The sequence below is a fragment of the Actinia tenebrosa genome, unplaced genomic scaffold, assembly GCF_029948245.1.
Source record: "Actinia tenebrosa isolate PJP-AT-01 unplaced genomic scaffold, QUT_ActTen_1.0 PGA_scaffold5__44_contigs__length_20552954, whole genome shotgun sequence".
In the NCBI taxonomy this organism is placed as follows: domain Eukaryota; kingdom Metazoa; phylum Cnidaria; class Anthozoa; order Actiniaria; family Actiniidae; genus Actinia; species Actinia tenebrosa.
This window is the reverse complement of record NW_028292582.1, coordinates 4,994,560-5,013,239: the sequence shown is the minus strand read 5'-3', so window position 1 is coordinate 5,013,239 and position 18,680 is coordinate 4,994,560. Positions and strand designations below refer to the sequence as shown.

The 18,680-nt window shown below is 37.5% G+C and overlaps 3 protein-coding genes across 3 annotated transcripts in view; 1 reads left to right on the top strand and 2 right to left on the bottom strand.

The window, feature by feature from the left end:
* Positions 1-570: 570 nt before the first annotated feature.
* Positions 571-1,681, bottom strand: LOC116301311 (adenosine 5'-monophosphoramidase HINT1). The gene is made up of 3 exons (XM_031710346.2): positions 1,482-1,681; positions 1,218-1,322; positions 571-858 (listed from the first exon to the last, which is right to left on the bottom strand). Exons 1-3 carry the CDS (start codon positions 1,605-1,607, stop codon positions 691-693), a joined length of 399 nt encoding a protein of 132 aa, XP_031566206.2. The 5' UTR covers positions 1,608-1,681; the 3' UTR covers positions 571-690.
* A 575-nt stretch (positions 1,682-2,256) lies between these two features.
* On the bottom strand, positions 2,257-3,840 carry LOC116301312 (adenosine 5'-monophosphoramidase HINT1). Its single transcript, XM_031710347.2, has 3 exons — positions 3,716-3,840; positions 3,512-3,616; positions 2,257-2,633 (listed from the first exon to the last, which is right to left on the bottom strand). Exons 1-3 carry the CDS (start codon positions 3,791-3,793, stop codon positions 2,469-2,471), a joined length of 348 nt encoding a protein of 115 aa, XP_031566207.1. The 5' UTR covers positions 3,794-3,840; the 3' UTR covers positions 2,257-2,468.
* Positions 3,841-4,335: 495 nt separating this feature from the next.
* LOC116301314 (poly [ADP-ribose] polymerase tankyrase) overlaps positions 4,336-18,680 on the top strand; it is a 35,093-nt gene continuing 20,748 nt past the window's right edge. The window contains exons 1-21 of the mRNA XM_089038224.1: positions 4,336-5,145; positions 5,432-5,612; positions 5,708-5,987; positions 6,524-6,629; positions 7,367-7,530; positions 7,829-7,913; positions 8,223-8,360; positions 8,927-9,043; positions 9,561-9,638; positions 10,510-10,673; positions 11,289-11,517; positions 12,006-12,162; positions 12,422-12,630; positions 13,175-13,402; positions 13,514-13,558; positions 14,327-14,665; positions 15,203-15,355; positions 15,493-15,639; positions 16,869-17,039; positions 17,428-17,577; positions 18,359-18,445. Of these exons, the coding sequence (XP_088894350.1) occupies positions 4,615-5,145; positions 5,432-5,612; positions 5,708-5,987; positions 6,524-6,629; positions 7,367-7,530; positions 7,829-7,913; positions 8,223-8,360; positions 8,927-9,043; positions 9,561-9,638; positions 10,510-10,673; positions 11,289-11,517; positions 12,006-12,162; positions 12,422-12,630; positions 13,175-13,402; positions 13,514-13,558; positions 14,327-14,665; positions 15,203-15,355; positions 15,493-15,639; positions 16,869-17,039; positions 17,428-17,577; positions 18,359-18,445 (3,759 nt within the window). The 5' untranslated portion in view covers positions 4,336-4,614. The remainder of the gene's footprint in view (positions 5,146-5,431; positions 5,613-5,707; positions 5,988-6,523; positions 6,630-7,366; positions 7,531-7,828; positions 7,914-8,222; positions 8,361-8,926; positions 9,044-9,560; positions 9,639-10,509; positions 10,674-11,288; positions 11,518-12,005; positions 12,163-12,421; positions 12,631-13,174; positions 13,403-13,513; positions 13,559-14,326; positions 14,666-15,202; positions 15,356-15,492; positions 15,640-16,868; positions 17,040-17,427; positions 17,578-18,358; positions 18,446-18,680) is intronic.

The window sequence follows — 18,680 nt, the reverse complement described above, 5'->3', positions numbered from 1 at the left end:
CCTACCCTAAACTGGCAAGAGTACCCCGGGGCCTAGAAAGGCATGATATGGTCTTACCTTTTCTTTCCTTTTCTTATTTTTAAACTCCGAAGGGGTTTGGTAAGCCACACAATCCATACTCTGGATTTGCCCTTAAGGTTCAACTCAAACAAAGAATCTTATTTTCAAGAGAGTATGACACATGGTCTGAAATGGGATAAAACTTACATATGAGGTCAAGAGATCTGTTGAGTTTTGGGATCAATATATACACATATTTTAACTTATATAGGCACATAGTGCTAGAAATATCTTCCCCTTTGAAAGTAGGACTCATGTTTTGACTATAAATATATATGGATTTGTATGGGAAAAGTGTTGACCAGGAAGCACTTGCCAAACAGAGAATGTTCCTATAAAGATCCTTGTAAAACATTCAATTTTACATTTAATGCTATTTTGTCCTCCTCCCCACTAATTATTGTCAAGGTGCTCTTTTTATTTCTAGCGTTCATATTGACACAGCTGCTCGGCTTGAGGGTCATGTGACCTGTTGTCCATTTCCAACCACAGTAGAAAGGGTCTGAGAAATCATATTTTATTTGGTATTTTTATTTTGCAAATGAATCCTAAGGTATCTATAGTATTAAAGTCTACAGGCATTTTCTAGAACTTTACAGAATCCACACTACCTCATAACAAGCCTACCTTCTAACAAGGTGGCCATCCAAGTTGCCGACCTCCAATAACATGCAAATGAATATGATGGACAGACTGGCATCCATGGTAACCATTATTAATGACCACTCGATAGCCACTTTCATCAACTCCCTTTTGGGCAGCAACTTTTTTGGCAACAAGAAGACAGTGACCCAACAGCTATGTTGATTTAAAAAATTCCAAAAAAAAGGAACTATTTAGTTCAAAACAAAGTTTTGTGCAATGCATCCTTGCATCCTTGCCTGAATGCCGAGGGAATTAGGATAAGTTAACTTGTTGGTGTGCGAAGGAAATGGTGGGGTTGCTTGACAGGGGAGTGGCAAAAACGGAGGATACGGAGGTTACTAACCTTAGCAAATCCTTCCTTTCTCCCTCCCTCCCTCCCTACCCCTCCAAAGTATGTGTTCTTGTAGATACCCAATAGGGGTTGAACAATGACTGCAAGCATTCAAAAACAAGGCAGTATACTGTTATTCTTCATTGGGATGCCTCCCCCTCCCATCCTTAATATTACTAACCTCTCCATCTGTATTTTCTGCTACTGAAAGACTACGAATAGGCTTCTTAGGAATGACAAGAAAATGAACAGGTGCTTGAGGATTAATGTCTTCAATGGCTATACACTTTAACGATAGAATAACACTCAGTTAGTCCTTATTCGTACAATTTCATGCATTACATGAAACGATTAATAAGAATTTTTAAAACAGCAACTGAATCATCTTGACGGATAAAAGAAGCTAAAGTTGACTGTTAAAAAGTTGACACTTGGTCAAAACTACCTTTTCATCTTCGAACAAAAACGTTGCCGGGATTTCGTGACGTATTATTTTTCCAAAGACGGTGTCTCCTCCTGGTTTTATAGGTTCTTTAGCTGCTAGTCGAGCCAGTTCTTCTTCGGAAGCCATTTTTCGCTCGACACTCTTTCGTACCAGTTCGCGTTCGCTTCCTGTCCTATTTACCCTTCTTCTTGGGCTGCCTGTGGAAACTTTACCACAGGAGCCCCACGTAGTCATCATGTACAACCAAGTACCAGTATGCAAGTCTAAGGGTGTGTGCAACCATGTGACTCAAAATCCCTTGAGATATGAATAACAATGAAACAGCTGCCATCTTGGTTGATCTAACAAGAGAAGCTAATGAGTAATGCTTTGTTATCGTCAACAAAGATGGCAGCAATAACGTAACATGCACCTAATCTATTGATAGCAACCTGGGTGTCGTCACTGCTGGTTTATGTCGGGGATAGAATCACCAAATCCAATAGAAAATTCAACGAAATTTGCTCCTAGTGAAACAGTTAACTCTAAAATGGCCTAGTTTTCAGATATAATATGTGTTAATATGCACTACAAAATATTCTGAGCGTTTGCTGGCTATTCTACTCCTCTTTATGGATTGATACCGGTTTCAAAACAATTTTCGGTGAAATTGCATTGATTTGACCTCCTCCTCTAACCATGATCCTTTGCGTTTAAACAATAGATTGTTTTGATGTGACATCATAGTGAAATAGGGCAATTAGTATCTGATTAGAATGACCCTGACACCATGACATACCCTTCAAAAACGTTTATTCTAGTACAATGTCATGTAGATAACTATGATACTATTTTAATGTCCAAATGGAAACCATTTTATCCAGTCTTCTAGTTCACTAGCTCTGAAAACCTTAGGTATAGTGAAAGGGGTAGTTTCTTTCAACTCATAGTTAGGATAACACAGACATTTGGGGGAGTGATCCCGCAATGACATGAAATGAAACACTATCAGCCTGGAGGCCATTCCATCTTTCTTCCACCAAGAAGGTGAACATGAATGTGCATGACCTCTTGTCCACCATCTGCTCCATCGTTGATGACAATGCGGTAGCCATTACCAAGGGACAACTTTTCAGCCACCTTCTTGGCAACAATCAAAAGATGTCCAAGCACCTATACCAAATAACAAAAAAATGAATGCAAGATTGAACGAATGAATGAATGAATGAACAGATGAATGTATGAACAGATGCACATATATGTCAAATAATGAACTAATAAATAGATTGTTATATAATTTAATTATTGAAGTAATTATAGCTGACTGACTGATTAAATGAAATAATAATAATGATAAATGATTGACTGAATGAATGAACAGATTAATGACTAAATGAAAAAAAATCAGATTTAGAAACCAACATCAGAGTACGTAAAGATACCAAACAATAAACAATTTCACGGTTTCGGACGCCATATTGCTTGGGGGGCAAGAAGCGTAGAGGAAAGAGATACGTTTTTCGTTATATTTCCTTTCTGAGGTAAATTTTCGAGACCAATTTTTTTCTGTAGATGGAGAATCCTCAGTTCAATGTTTTGTGACGTTTTTGAGCCGATCATGAGAGGTCATTCTTGTAGAGGCAAGATTTTTTACGGTCAAATTGAACCAGTATGATCGAGTCTTGGTCGCAAAACTCGATAACCCCAAAGCTTCCGTCTCTCTATGAACCAATGTTATGCTGGCTTCATCTGCTCAAAAGCAGGACACAAAACATTGAACGGAGGATTCTCTATCTACAGAAAACAATGGTATATAATGCACCTACTATTGATAAGTTTTTTCCGAGGATTTCTCCCCTCGCCCCTCCCCCTATCTTGTGGCTGGCGCACGATGGCACCAACTGAATACTAGTATTTCTGGCTAAGTAATCAAGCTTCGTGCAGGAGTTACGAGGCACACTCCCCCAACAATTCTCAACCCCTTCTCCGTCACCTCAGGTATAATCTCGAGAATGTGCTAAGAAATATAATCCATCAACACTACTCTCTACCTGCTCATCATCATCATCTGCTTTAGAAAGCTGTGGTATTGGTTTCTTTGGAATAATCAACAGATGTGTTGGGGCTTGTGCGTTGATGTCTTTGATGGCTATGCACTGAGGAATATATCAAACATTATTAGGATATATGGGGATATATTGACAAGAACAAAACAGGGAAGAGAAGGAGTTATGTTCTGCAAGTTGAACTCAAACCTGATCATCTTCGTGGAGGAACTCGGAAGGGATTTCCTTGCGAATGATTTTAGCGAAAATCGTGTCTCCTTCCGCCATCTTTGGTTTGGAAACCAGACAGAAACCAGACTAGTTCCACTCCTCAAGACCTTAGGAACATCAACAAAATGAATTCCTGGGGGGAGGAGTACGTTCAGAAAAACGAAAACTCCGTCTATTTTCTTTAATAGCAATAAACTTATTAATATACCTTTTCGTTTTTAAAAACTACTTTAATCATTTCTATACATTAGATATATATTTTTTCTAAAAAGAAAAAGAAAACTTTCATATCCAGTTACCTATATATATTATGATGTATGGTGTCTCGTCCTCTCCCCCCTACTTTTTTGAATTAGTCTCATTGGGCGGAAGTGGTACACGCCTTCTTATTTGACAAATGAATGAATGAATGAAAAGTTGGGGTAAACCCGTAGTAAAAATACCCAAAAATTAAAACACTATTAGCTAATAAACCCCAAAATATTCAATTTGCTTTTAAGTTTCTTTCTATTTTTGATGATATCTTGAATGTATCATCGCGTTGGATGAGTAATCTTTAGGATGATATGTTGTGGTCATCCTGTGGATCGTATGGAGAGAAGGTCGCTTTAGTCTTTGTGACAAAGCGTGGGAGGAGGATAGCGGACTTGTCCGGGATAATTCTCTTATTCTCTCTTATCTTGCAGTTTTTATTTTGTTTCTTTTTCGCTCAGCTTTCATTCCTTTTTTGCCATTTAAAGAACCCAGAGCTTTGTATTTGTCAAAACTGCTGGGAAACTTTGTGGCAAGCGTCGAGTAACTACAACTTCTCATCTTGGCTCAATTTTTGTCCTACTTGGTCTAGTTTATACTAGACTTTCCAGCTACACTGCTCTAAAATGCCTATCCCAAGTCTAACCAGGAAACAGTCTTCTTTATCAGCGCTTATAGAACGAGAGAGAAGCCTTTCTGGCGCAAGCAGAGTGAGCGAGGCAACTAGAGAAAGCCGTGAACCAGAAGAAGCTCCAACAAATGAAGAAGAACAGGAGCAAATCAAATCCACAGCCTTTACACCGGACGAAGGTGGCGACACAGACATCGAAGGAGGGGATACAGACATCGAAGAAGAGCCTCCAGTTCCTCTAAGACCTACCCTTTCCAAACAAAAAACCGTCAGCATTAAGGAAGTTAGAGAAGATGGCTCCCCACAGCTGAGGATGTCACGGAGACTTATGTCTATGAAGCGACGAGGAAAAATCATTCTGCTTAGAGAACTGACAGATGAGTTTGAGTTCAATGCTGAAGATGTTTTGACTGTTCGTGGAGAGGAAGACGATTTTTATGTTTGTAGGGTACTGGAAGATGTGCCACTGAATGCTAAAAGGTTTCGAGTTGCATGGTACAATAGAGTGGGTCCAAATCTATATGAGGTGAGAGTTCTAGGAATTCATTTTCTTACTGTTTATGAGTTTTTTTGATTAAAAATAAGAGAGCGTTACGGATCATTGAATAAATTATTTAACATAGGATATGATTTATTATTGCATTAAATGGAGTTGATCATTCATTCATTCATTACTATTATTTTCAATAACGCTTTCCTTTTCCCATTTTGTTTTGATTTCAATTTTACAATATTCTGATGGTTTGAAATAAATATTGATTGATTGATTGATTTCAAGACATAAGCATGTCAATATTTTGATTTATTTTTAGCCATCTTTTGATGATGTTTGCGACATGAATTCTGTCATCACTCGAGTGGGCCTGATAGAAAGAATGAATGGCCAAGTTAGTGTCGTCAAGAAGTATATCAAGCAGACCAAAAGGTTGTTAAGAGAAGCTCTTGCTGCAGAAAGAGGACAAGAAGTAGATGAGATAGAAGATATTGATAAAGGTACCGAAATAGGATTTTTAGGCAGAAATTGGCAAATTTTATAGGGAAAAAACAAAATTCCTTAGGAATCTGATTGCTTTATTTGTTATTTAAAGATGAAGGTGAGGAAGAAGAAGAAGAAGATGAAGAAGAAGAAGAACCTCCAGCTAAAAGAACCCGTAGCTCAGACCACACACCTATCACAAGAAAAGGAGGGAAAGGTAAAAGAAAGACTGCCACTCCGAAGAAGGCTGTCACCCCAAAGAAACCAAGGACACCCAAGCAGAAGACTCCAAAGAAAAAAGCACCACCAAAGGACAAACCTAGAAGAACTGGTGTTCTTATTCCAAACCCTGAGATTGAGCTCCTTCATGAGGATCCCACATTTGAAACCAGGTAGGCAAACTTTATATGATGCCCAATCAATGGTGGATCCAGAGGAGGAGGGTCCAAAACCTCTTGTCATACCTCAGTGGCGGATCCAGCTATGGGGTGCAGGGGGTGCGCACCCCCCACCCTACCCTGAGAGAAGCTGACATTTTAAGAATTGTTGCCTTAGTATTAATCTTAAACGATCCTTTGCTCTACACTTATTTTTTATTAATTTGTAAATGCTATACAAAATACGCTGTATCTTACCGTAAATTATTTCAATTTAATATCACATATTAAAATGCTGCTTGCGTAGAAATAATTCTAGAAACTAGAATTTTCTTGTTTACTGACGCCATCACTCAATATGATGTAATAAGCCAAATAAGCGTACCCACCCCCCCCCCTCAAAAAAATCCTGTATCCGCCCTTGTACCTGAGATTGTTTTATCCTAGAATCTATGTAGTTTTGCCACAGGTTTGAAGTAAATTTTGTATTTTGTTCATAGAAATGTTTTTGCAATTCTTTATTTTTTGGAATATGAAAATTTTTTCTGTAGGCAAGACTGGGGGTTAATGCCTTGCAAGCTTTCCATTCGTGCAACTCTGTTGGGTGACATGAAAATGCTGAAGGACTGTATTGAGAACATCAAGGAAGTACACACGGTAATTAAATAACTTACCTCAATTAATAGAAGGTTAAGAACCCAGTAAGTTGACCATAGCCCCATGAGTCTCCCTGTAGTTTAGTGGTAGAGTATCCAACCAGTATCTGAAAGGTCACAGGTTCGATTCCTGTTGGATGGATTCTTAATTTTTTTCCTAATTCCCTGATTAGGAAGCATTCATTTTAAGGACGGGGTGGGCATGAGGAATCCAGGGGAGGGCTATTAAATTTCTACTCAGTTAAAAAGATGGGGTCATCAAATTTTCATACTAGTACATGATAAGGGGAGGGACAGGAATTCAACAAATTTCAAGGGGAGGGTCACTTTTTTATGTAGACAGAAGAAAGGGAGGGGGGGTGTCTAAAGATTTTACATTACTGTTTATAGGGATTCTCCGGCCCACCCCCCTTCCAAAAAAATGGATGCTAATATTGCTAATATTACTTCAATAGACCTCCTCGGCTTGGGGTAATGTTTTCCCATTTCAGACCATGTGACATTCCCTTGAGAATAAGATTCTTTGTTTGTGTTGTATCCATATTCAATTGTCTTCTCATGTGTAACTGATTGCAACCATTAAAAAAAGAAAGGATGCTCTAGGGAATGACATGTGGTCTGAAATAGGATAACATTAGGCCCGAGCCAAGGAGGTCTATTTCTCTATCTTTGATTTATTCTAAACTCTAAGCTTGGCTATTATTTTCACTTTATTTTATTTTGCTTGTCGTTATTTAGCCCCACTGGCCTCGCAGTCCAGATGTTGGGATGTGTGCCATTCATTACGCACTTTTAAACAATAATAAAAAAGCTGTTGATATGCTGGTGGATGACCTCATTCAACCAAAGGAAGGTCGCTGTAAAAAACCAAAAGTCACCCTGGATCACATGGATACAGGATCGTAAGTATTAGTCAGTATTAGTTTCTATGTATTATACTGCAGACAAAAGCCTATGATCGTTATTTGATCTAATGAGGAAAAAAAAGGGGGAAAAAATCGAAATTGTTTTCTTGGCTTCTCTTTCTCATGTATGACAAGTGCATGCCAGCTGTGAAAAGTGAATTTCTGAAACTATTAGCCATACACTCCTCAGACCCTCCCATTACCCATCAGAAATTCAATCCCGGGATTGTTTGATTTAATGCCATTAGCTTAATTAATAATAACATTTTTAGTTTGTTTCTTGTGATATATATAGGTATAACTTCCATACATTTGGACATGCTGTGAGAGAAATTTACGCAAGTCGTGGAAGCCGAGAGGGCAACAATGCTTTCCTACATGTAGGTTTTATTTTACTGCAGTTTTCAATATTCTATGAACTCGTCATAGTTGCGAGCTGCACACTGAAATTTGGTTTTTCGCTATTGTCAATCAAAAATGATCAGTCGGTACCTTTTATGTTCTTGACTGGTGTCAGTAAAAACTCATTTTGCAATAAGTGGTTGAAATGTCTGAGTTTGCAGAATATCAAAAACCACAGTGAATTTAAACTTATGGTTTTCAAATTGAAAATTGATGCATGCTTGTCATCAATTTATTACCAAAATTTACTAAAATTTACAAGTGTTTTTTGGGAATCTCTCTCACAGGATCAAAGGAGTTATCAAGCTCCACATCAGCTTCTCAATAGTTTGTTGGAATTCTGTTTTCAAAATCCTAAAGTTCCACTAGAGATGGTTGAGTATCTGGTTGAAAAGCTGATGAGCAAAAAGAAGTTGAGCTCACATGTAAGTACTTAATAAACCTTGTCACTCATGAGAATATTATCATTTGTCCTTGGGTTGAGCTCAATAAGCCTTTAAAAAAAAAAAAAAATAAATAAATATTTCTTATATAGCGCCTCTTCCATAAATGTCCATTGGCGCTTTACAATAAATTCAAAACTAAATTATCCTAAAAAATACTAGACCTAAAAAAGAAAAATTAAATCAAGAGCTAAAGTACCTTAAAATTACTTAATAAAATATTAATAAAATTGCAATAATATCCCTAAATAATTCCTAAAAATATATAAATAATCATAGTTTAAGAATCGATTCTACTGCACATGCGATTTTATCCCGAATTTCTCACCTTCTTTTGTCTAAACCTTCTTTTGTTCTTAATTAAACAAAAGAAGGTGAGAAATTTGGGATAAAATCGCATGTGCAGTAGAATCGATTCTTAAACTATGAAAAGGCTTGTTGGAGCCTGGTTAGCTCAGTTGATAGAAGGAGCTTTGATTTGTTGCATTAAAATAAATAAAAATTAATATAAGATAAATATTCTTTGTTATTGTTTTTTTGTTGGACAGAATGGCATTCAGAAAGTCTGGAAGGCAATTCGGTGTGGTAACAGAAAGGTAGCAGGATACTTTGTAAAAAAGGCAATAGAAAAAGAAGGGTTTGGATTTAATTTTCTTCACAAGGAGGTTTGTTTCTCTGGTTTTTCATTTAGCTATTATTTCTTTAATATCTTACTTATTTAAAATTTTTTAACATTCTTCCTTTTCAACATCACCAGAATTCCTTTCGAGTCTTTCATTTCCCATATCCCTCTAATTTTTAACTAAAATCTCCATTATTTTTTGCACTCAAATATCCACATTAATTCTTGTTATTCCTTTGGTTACGTATCTCTATTATATACTGTATCCTTACTAATATCCACATTGCATGGGCTGTTTCAAGATTTTTCAAAAGTGGGAAACTTGTGTGGTTATTTATTTGCAAATTTTGGGAAATAATAACTGACAGTTTTAACAAAGAATGCTAATGACAAATCCTTTGTTAAATTCCATTGATATAATGATAGCATTGTCGACATAACATGCAAATAAAGAATAAACAATGCTCCATTTATCTGTCTCTGTCTCCATTCAGTGAACCCTATAATAATATATAATTAAACACAGTGATTTGATATTGACATCAACCATTTTTATCCAGGTGCTTGTAAATGACAAAGAACCTTTAACAAAGTTCAGAAGTCAGTCAGTCAAGAAGAAGCCATACGAGAATAAATTTGTGAGTTTTCCATTTTTTTGCAGCTCATTTTAGCTTTGCATGGCATCAACCACTAATCTATTTGCATCATTGACAATCACATCCATATCAAACATTGAGTGTCGTATTTCCCTGTGTCTGTTGTCTGCGAGGCAGACCCACGAGTTAGCATAGTCCCCGTATCCTTCCTCGATTTTCCAAAGTTTTTCTTTTTTTACTTGTCTTTTTTTCTTTTCTTTTCTTCTTCAAAAATGTTCATGTTGAATTCGTTATAAAACAACAGCCTTTTTGTTTGCCGCTTTTCCGCACAATCCACATATGGAATTGATTATACCATACACTGTATATGGAGTGAGCTTTCTCTACTCCAACTTCAATACTAACATATAGGAGTAAAGCTTGATGTGAAAGTTGTTCCCTTTCATAGATTTTTTAAATTTAGACTAAAATGAATTAGGAAATGTTTTTGATATTCATCATGATTGGTATCGTAATGTTTTGAGCTAATCTTTCTTGACTTCAATATTTATTTTTACCACAATTGTAAATTTTCTCGCGCGCTGATTGGTTAAAAAACGTCTTAAATAAGAGGCCATACCAACAAATGGCGTCATGCAAGATTTCGTGCAGTCTATTTCCTAGAGTTTTGTGAGTTTTGTAGTAAAAAACAAATTTACGATGGTTTAGCGTGGTATGTCCTCTTATTTACCACGATATGACGCCAAACGTTGGTCAAAATTAGTTATGGACCCACTCGGCTTACGCCTCGTGAGTCCATAACATTTTGACCAACTTTTGACGTCATATCGTGGTAAATAAGAGGACATACCACGCTCAACCATCGTAAATTTGTTAATTATTCATCAGAAATTATGAATATTTATTTCACCAGATCCTTCCAATCCATGCCGCATGCATCAACCCTAATGGTCAGTACCTGAAGCAGCTCCTTGAATCTGTACCAGAATATAATGTTGCTGACAGAGATGGATATAAACCAATTCACTATGCAAGTGCCTGTGAAGGTGCTGAGCCACTCAAAATACTCCTGGCAAGGTGAATAATGAAGAAATAGAAAATGCGCTCGCGTGATGTGTGCTGTTATAAAGCACGCTGGGATAGGTAGAACATGAGAGAAGTGTTAGGAGAAGCTCAACACTTAGTGGAGTGCTTCTCTACACTTCTCGAGCTAGTGTTGTGCCAATCCCCAAGTGCTTTATAACTCCACACAGCACAGTGAGCAAGTGTTTTTTTCTTTTATATAATACAAGGGCATGTGTATGCTGTGTGCTCTCATAAACCACGCGCTCCCAACCAATAAGAATGCAAGTAGTACCTTTGACCTCTGGGTTCTCCAGTGTTTCTGCTTCTGCAAAATATAAATTCAAATTCAATCTGTGAGTTAGCCATGCTCTGAGATCAATCAGCTAAAAGGCCTCTTTCAGGTTTTTGATCTGTAAGTTAGTCTTGCTCTGACTTCAATCGCCAAAAGTGTTGTTTCAGTGTACAATATCAATAAACTTTAAATAAAATGTTTATCGTAATGAGAAAAAAAAGTCATTCTGAAAGGGTCAGGAGCAAATTTATGACCACTGAGGGAGCCAATTAGATTGCACCTATCTAATCTGTACCACAGCTCCATGTATTAACTTTTATCATTGGTTCTTCTAGAGGTGTTGACCCCAATGACTTGGCCCCTGGAGGTTTGACTCCCATCATGATTGCGTCTAAGTATGGTCAAAATGAAAACATAGAAACCTTGCTAGCAAGAGAGGAATCGACAGGGCGTGACTTTGGTGAGGAGGAAGAAGAGGAAGCTCCACAACCGAGAGTACAAATTAATGCTAAGAGCAGGACTGCCGAAGCAGCTATTCATTATGCTGCCATTAATGGACATGCTGTAAGTATGTTAATTTGCCTTTGGTTTTGCTGTGATCTATTTTTGGAAATGGGGATCAAGAGAGGTGTAGAGGTAACTAGTACATTCACCTCTCTAGGGTCTTTGAGCTTGATTCCTGGATTTAGTATCACATGTGAGTAGAGTTCATTAAGACTCTCCCTTGATTTGAGGGTTTTTAGGGTTGCATGGGTGGTCTTTGCTACTAAGGCATCGTCGTCTCAGGGATTACAAGGCTTTGGTGCAAAGGGTACACAGTTTGAGCCCCGCATGCAGAGCCTAGGATGTGAGTTGAGATACATCTTTACCCTCTTTAAAGTAACAGCTATTTATTTATTCTCTGGTTTTCTTCATAATCAAAACACAACTGGTGAGGTACCCATGCACTGACTTAAATCAGCACAGAGATTGCTTTAAGGTTATATTGATAAAATAATTGCTTGCATATCAAATTGTGATGATATTTATTTAATATTTACACTATTATGCAGAGTACAATCAGGATACTAGTAGCACATGGTGCTAATATCAACCTACAAACTGCTAGCGGCAAAGGAAATACAACTGCCCTGATGCTTGGTGCCATGCATGGGCACTTAGATGTGGTCAAGACTTGTGTGGAACTTGGCGGAGGTGCAGACAAAAGAGGTATTTTTATCATCTGAAACCTCTCAATTTTGCCATGATTTCTTGCAAGACTGCAAAAAAATAATTAATAAGCAGGACATTTGTCAGGCCAGAGGCACATTTGACCTGTCAAGACCCATGTGTATCTTGTCAGTGGCTAGCCCAGGCAAACCATTTATCAATCAAGTGGACATTAGTCCAATGACCAGCACCTATTTGCAGCCTTGTCTTGAGTTTTGTCAAAATTTCTCTCCTTGAATACAGTAATTTTTCTCATTAGGAAAATGGAGAATGACAGCATTGATGTATGCTGTCAAAAATGGACACTCTACCATTGCTGCATATCTGCTTCGGCTTGGGGTAGATCCTAATGCTGTCGACACCTCAGGCAATACTCCAGTTCACTATGCTGCAGCATATGGATGGCTGCACTGTCTTCAGCTGTTGATTAAAGCTGGTGCTAATCCTAATGCCTCTAACCAGTGGAAGGTATGAAGTAATGAATCCAAAATTCAGGGTGTGAGTGCAATTATTTTGTGCAGTGGTGATAACTAGAAGTGTAATGTCCGAAACCTCGGTTTCACAAAGCTTTTAACGGTGATCAAATTTATCTACAAGTTCCTACTATTTTGTGCAGTGTATGGCAACATTCCTCACAGCATCTCTTGCAATTTTATTGAAGGGCAAATTACAAATATTCTAAAGAAATTTTCTCACGACTTTGCTACAAGTACAACTTCGTACTCTCACTTCTGCATAGTTCAAGCCTGAGGTCCGAGGTTCAATTGAGCCACATGACTGAGCTACATATATGAGTTGAGCTTGTTTAATGTGTTTTTTACTCTCTTGCTACAAGGGTTTTTCTCTGGGTTCTGCAGTTTTTTTTCCTTCAAAAATCATCATATTAATTTAGTGTTGTGTGTTGTAATTACTGTAGTGAAGCAAACCTCACAGAAAAGCCCCCTTACAGAGAGTGATATCGCTGGTCGTAAAATATATTTTGATATGACAATATGATTTTCTCCACCAACAGACAACTCCCCTTGCTCTATCCATGCTCAAAGACCACATCAAGTGTACAGACTATCTCCTTGATCTAGACAGCTGTGATGTTAACGTTCCTGATGACAATGGCCAGACCTTGTTGTCGCAGACAATCAGTAAACTGAAAGTCAGTGAGACATTATTGGCACGTGTGAAATACTTGGTAGAAGAGAAAGGAGCAGATGTTAAAACTTCAGACATACAAAACTGGACTCCTGTAAGTTTTAAAATTTCATATTGGATTTCACTGTTTCATATCAGTGTACTACCTAATATATAAATATGGTATTTATTGTATTGTATTTATTAATTGATAAATTTTTTCCAGCTCCATCATCTAGCTTCCAATTCTGTTTACAAGTCACCACAAAAAGTAAGTACTGTAAAAAGACAAAATTTCTCCCCAGACATTATTGGGGTACAAAAATACTGATAATTCACAAAAATTCTTTTCATGCCATTTAACATTATTTCATTGTCACCATTATTAGAATCAAGGGTGGTATCTATAGGAGTAGCATACTTGTCTCTCACCTCTCTGGGGTCTCAGGATGATTTCCTGGAACTTGACCTCATGTGTGAGCAGAGTTTGTTAAGTCCTTCCTTGACCCAAGGAATTTTTTTTCTTGGTTCTCAAATATTCATCCTTCCATAAAACTGTGCACTCTAATTTCCAATTTAATCTCTGAGTTAGCTATGCCCTGATTTGTATACTACTTTATTAATACATGGGAAGCATTGGTGGTGTAGCGGTGAGAGCGCTCGCCTCTCACCAATGCAACACAGGTTCAAGTCCTGACGAGCTCAGTGTTGTATGTGAGTTGAGTTGTTTGTTGGTTCTCTCCTGTGCTTCGAGGGTTTTCTGGGTTCTCTGGCTTTCCTCCCTCCACAAAAATCAACTTCTAAATTCCAATTGGAATCCAGTAGTAGAAGAAGAGCCACTCTGTGGAATCCACTGTTAATCCCATTATTATTATTATTATTACTTAATATATCAGAGGATTTTTCAGGGCTCAATAAATTTAAATGATGTTTGTTTCGTGATAAAGTGCCTGGTAATGTTGTTTCACTGGGTCAACATTTTGATTACTCAGTCATTAGAAGAGATATGATGAAATCTACTCTTCTTTTTTCACCTTAGATACCAAAGAAAGAATGGCTGAATATTCCTGCAGAAGATGCAAATGCAGAGAAATCACCTCAGCAAGTTGATACGAGCCAAAAGCAAGAAGAACCTGCTGATGGTTATGAAGATATGGATGATGCTGATGATGACAAGATGGATGATGAGAAAGAGGATGATAATGAGGGAGAGGACCATCTTGATGATGATGATGATGGTGATGATGATCATGTCAGTGATGATGGGGATGATGGCAGTGATGATTGTGATGATGATGATGAGGAGGAGGAGGAGGATGATGACCACAGCTATGATAGTGATGAATCAGAAAATAGAGTTTCAAGATCATGCGTTGTGGTACGTCCTTATTTTGGAGAAGCACACTTTAATTTCGCCCACTGTTAATGCACTGCTTTTTATCACTGACCGAGGTTTGGGGGGGGGGGGGGGGGGGGGGGGGGGGGAGGGGAGGGAGGTAGGCAATTTCTCACCCTGTAAAAATCAACTTATAAATTCCACACCCTCTGTCTAGTAGGGGTAGAAAACATTTCTGGAGGTAAACAGTATTGTTGACCCTGTAGTATGAACATTGGGCCACTAGTGAAGATAGTCATCACCAGCATCTCTAATGGGTCTTTTATGTCCGCTTTATACAGGGTTATATATTGAAGACAAATGGGGCTTATGGTTTTAAATCCTGATCCGAAAAAAACTTTAAGTTCTAACCATCTGCAGATGTAATTAAAAAAATACAGTTCCACCAATATATTTGCACTGGCCCTCTCCCCTCTAGATAATGATTGTTCCATACTTCACTTACAGATAACAAAGGTTTGATAAGCTTGAATTTAAATTATAATTGATTTAACAGTGTATTATTCTTTTGCATTTCAGCCTTCCTGGGATTGTATCACAACTCCGCCAAGGTTTTCGTCATCCAGAGCCAAGGTGTCATGTGATATTGCTGAAATCCTTTTCATGAAAGGTACTGATCTGGATGCTGTTGATGAGACAGGACAAACAGCCATGATGATAGCTATTTTACAGGTAATATCAAAGACAAAAATATATGGGAGCAGTTATGTCCCTTGAAATGAAAATTGAACCCCACATTCAGGGAGAGGTATGAACATCTTGTACAACCTTTCAACCCTACCAAACATTTTTCATTTCTTTCATTTCAGCATAACTATGCTTTAGTTCAAAAACTAATTGAGCTTGGTGCCAAGGCATCTGCAGGCAAGAACAAACAAGGCAGACAGATAGTCCACCTTCTAGCAGAGCAGGAGGATCAGTCGGATTTGCGAGAATTTTATCCAGAAGAAACCGAGGTATCATATCAGTATTAAACCTACTTGTTAAAAGTAGCATACTCCATTATGTTGGCAAACAAATTCCAATATCTCAACCTCATTTGGTTGGTGAAGTGTAGACTGATGATTTTTGATAGACATCTTCTTTGCTGGTTAAAAAGTTCTGTATTACTAGGCAGGGGCGTAGCGAGGACCTAGGAGCTGGGGGGGCACTGATCCAAAATTTTTAAAAATTTCAAATTCCCACGTGCAGATTCCAGGCTCTGACCGGGTTCGCAGTGCACAGGTAGCCTGTCCGGATAACTTGGTATAAATTCGCACTTTTGTAGGTTGTAATAATTTATTTTCCTCTTTCGTTTCGGTTTAATATGTTTTTTTTGTTTCTATTCTTTTTTCAAAAAAAATTTTTGCCCCCCCCCCCCCTCGCTACGCTACTGTGTGATTTTGCTTTGCCTGTGAAACAAAGTTGCATAATTAGAGACTTATAGTCAAAGTAAAACAAAAGAAAACAATGGAATTAATATCTAGTACTATGTATTACATTCATAGTAAAATCACTCTAGAGGTCTCTGACTAGTGCTTGCCAATTTTAGACTACCTGTACATACTATTCCCTTAAAGTGCTACTATGACAAAAATCGCTCAAACTTGGATTCAGCTGAAACTTCCTAAGAATACTCTTTAAAGGTCCAATAATCACTGTATGAAGTGTTTTCTCAATATTCAGGACAAAAGTATGATATTTTTACGATTATTTTTTGGAGTCTGTGACGTCATATACTCAACATCGAACATCGCTCCATACATTTCTTTGTAGTTTATGATCAAAATATCAGTTAGTAAATTGAGAAAGAAATACCCAAACACCCCCAAAATATAAATTATAATCACAAGTAATGTGAAATAAGCACATTAGCCACCCTTTGGGCTTCATAGGAATAAAATAAATTAAGGATTTATATACAAAGAAATATATGTAGCAATGTTTGATGTTGAGCGTATGACGTCACAGACTCCAAAAAATAATCGTAAAAATATCATACTTTCGTCCTGAATATTGAGAAAACACTTCATACAGTGATCATTGGACCTTTAAAGAGTATTCTTAGGAAGTTTCAGCTGAATCCAAGTTTGAGCGATTTTCGTCATAGTAGCACTTTAAGAATGATCAAATACTTGCTTATCCATATCGTTATTAATAATATATTCACTTAATTATTAATATTATTAATTCATATCATCTGCAGCCTCCTTTGAGTGGAACCATTGATGAACAGTTGAAACTACGTGAGAAATACCTTAAAAGTCTATTGACACGGGCCAGCACTGAGATGTTGAAAATGTGCATCGATGCTGAAGCAGAGTTGAGTGCTGTAGATGAGGATGGGTTGACTCCTTTGATGGTTGCCTTGAACAAGGTGAGTTGCAACTGTCAGAAAAGTCTCATTTTTCTTTCCACCCACCAACCCATCCATCCCTTTATCCACCCACCTACCCATCCAACCATCCACCCACCCACCCATTCATCCACCCACCCACCCATTCATCCACTCATTCATCCATCTGCCCATCCTTCCTCATTCCATATATTCATTCAACCATATTTTTATTGACTTTCCATACATCCATCTATTTTCACTCCATCCCTCCCTCCTACCCTCTCACATTCACCTCTTATGCAAAGCCGCATCCCTCCTTCCACCCACGTATCCATCCATTTTACAACTCATTGACCCACCCAATTTTACATTTATTTTTTATTTACATTTTGACACAATTGCTTTTGTTTTCTTTCCTGATTCCCAGAGCAACACAGACATGTTTGAAGTTCTTCTCAACAACAATGCCAACCCAGCTTTTGGTCTACAGAACACTGGACAAAACATCTTGCACAAACTGAGTGCTTTTGGATGGGATCTCAAGGCACCTCTTCTAATGAAAAAGGTGGCAAATATGGTAAGTCACCTGTAAACCTGATAATAATAATAATAATAATAATATTATTATTATTATTATTATTATTATATAATATAATATTATTATTATTATTAATGATAACGGTTTAATGATGACATATCTACAGGGTAGCTCTACATTCCTCCTGCTAAAGCTAAATATGGAATAATGAATCTATTAATTGAGAAAAGTTATAAATAAGAAAACATATATGAATATGTATATGATGTATATGTTTATATAAATATGATCATAGCAGTGAGAGGTATTGATTTCCAGGCTTGATTACAGTGAAAAGAGTTTCTTGTTAAATTCTTAATTCCAATCTGATCATGGAATAATTGCAAGGGATTTGTTCTAAAGCCACTCTCTATTAAGTGCCACTCCCATAAAACAATGACAATTCTATATATATAATTTGTGGTTCTTTTTCCTTGGGGAGAGGGATTGAACATATCATCCCTTGCAGAGGACGCTATTAAAACCATATGTCAACATGAGTTGAAATATGTCATAGGTCTCATATCAAAATGGAAATCAAGGGTGTTGTAGCAGTTGCACACTCGCTTCTCGCCCCTGGGGTCTCAGGTTGATTTCTGGACTTGGCATCACACGTGAGTTGAGTTTGTTAGGTCTTTCCCTCGATTGGAAGGCTTTTCTAGCAAAGGTTGTTTCAGGGTATCAATAAAATTTGAAATTTGAAGGTTTTTAAAACGCTTGAAACTTTCATGTATAATCCTTTGACTAGAGTCATTAATATCTGTAGTTTATTCTGTTGCAGTTGGATAAATCTACTAGAATGGAACTGGCCAGCGCCGTGGACAATACTGGTTTTACACCTCTGTTACAGGCTTGTGAGGCACTTGTGGTATGTGCTGTGAAATGATGCCATTAACTTTCACTTCTGTCAATCTAAAATGGAAGTGAATTAGAGGGATGGAAAGAATGAAAAATAGTTTATGAGTTGCAGAATTGAGAACATGAAAATTTAATGGCAATTTGTCATCTGGTTAATTGACTTGCTTTCCTTCTTTCTTCATTCTTTCATTTCCTTCCTTCCTTCCTTCTTTCCTCTATCCCTTTCATTCATTTCATTTTTGTCC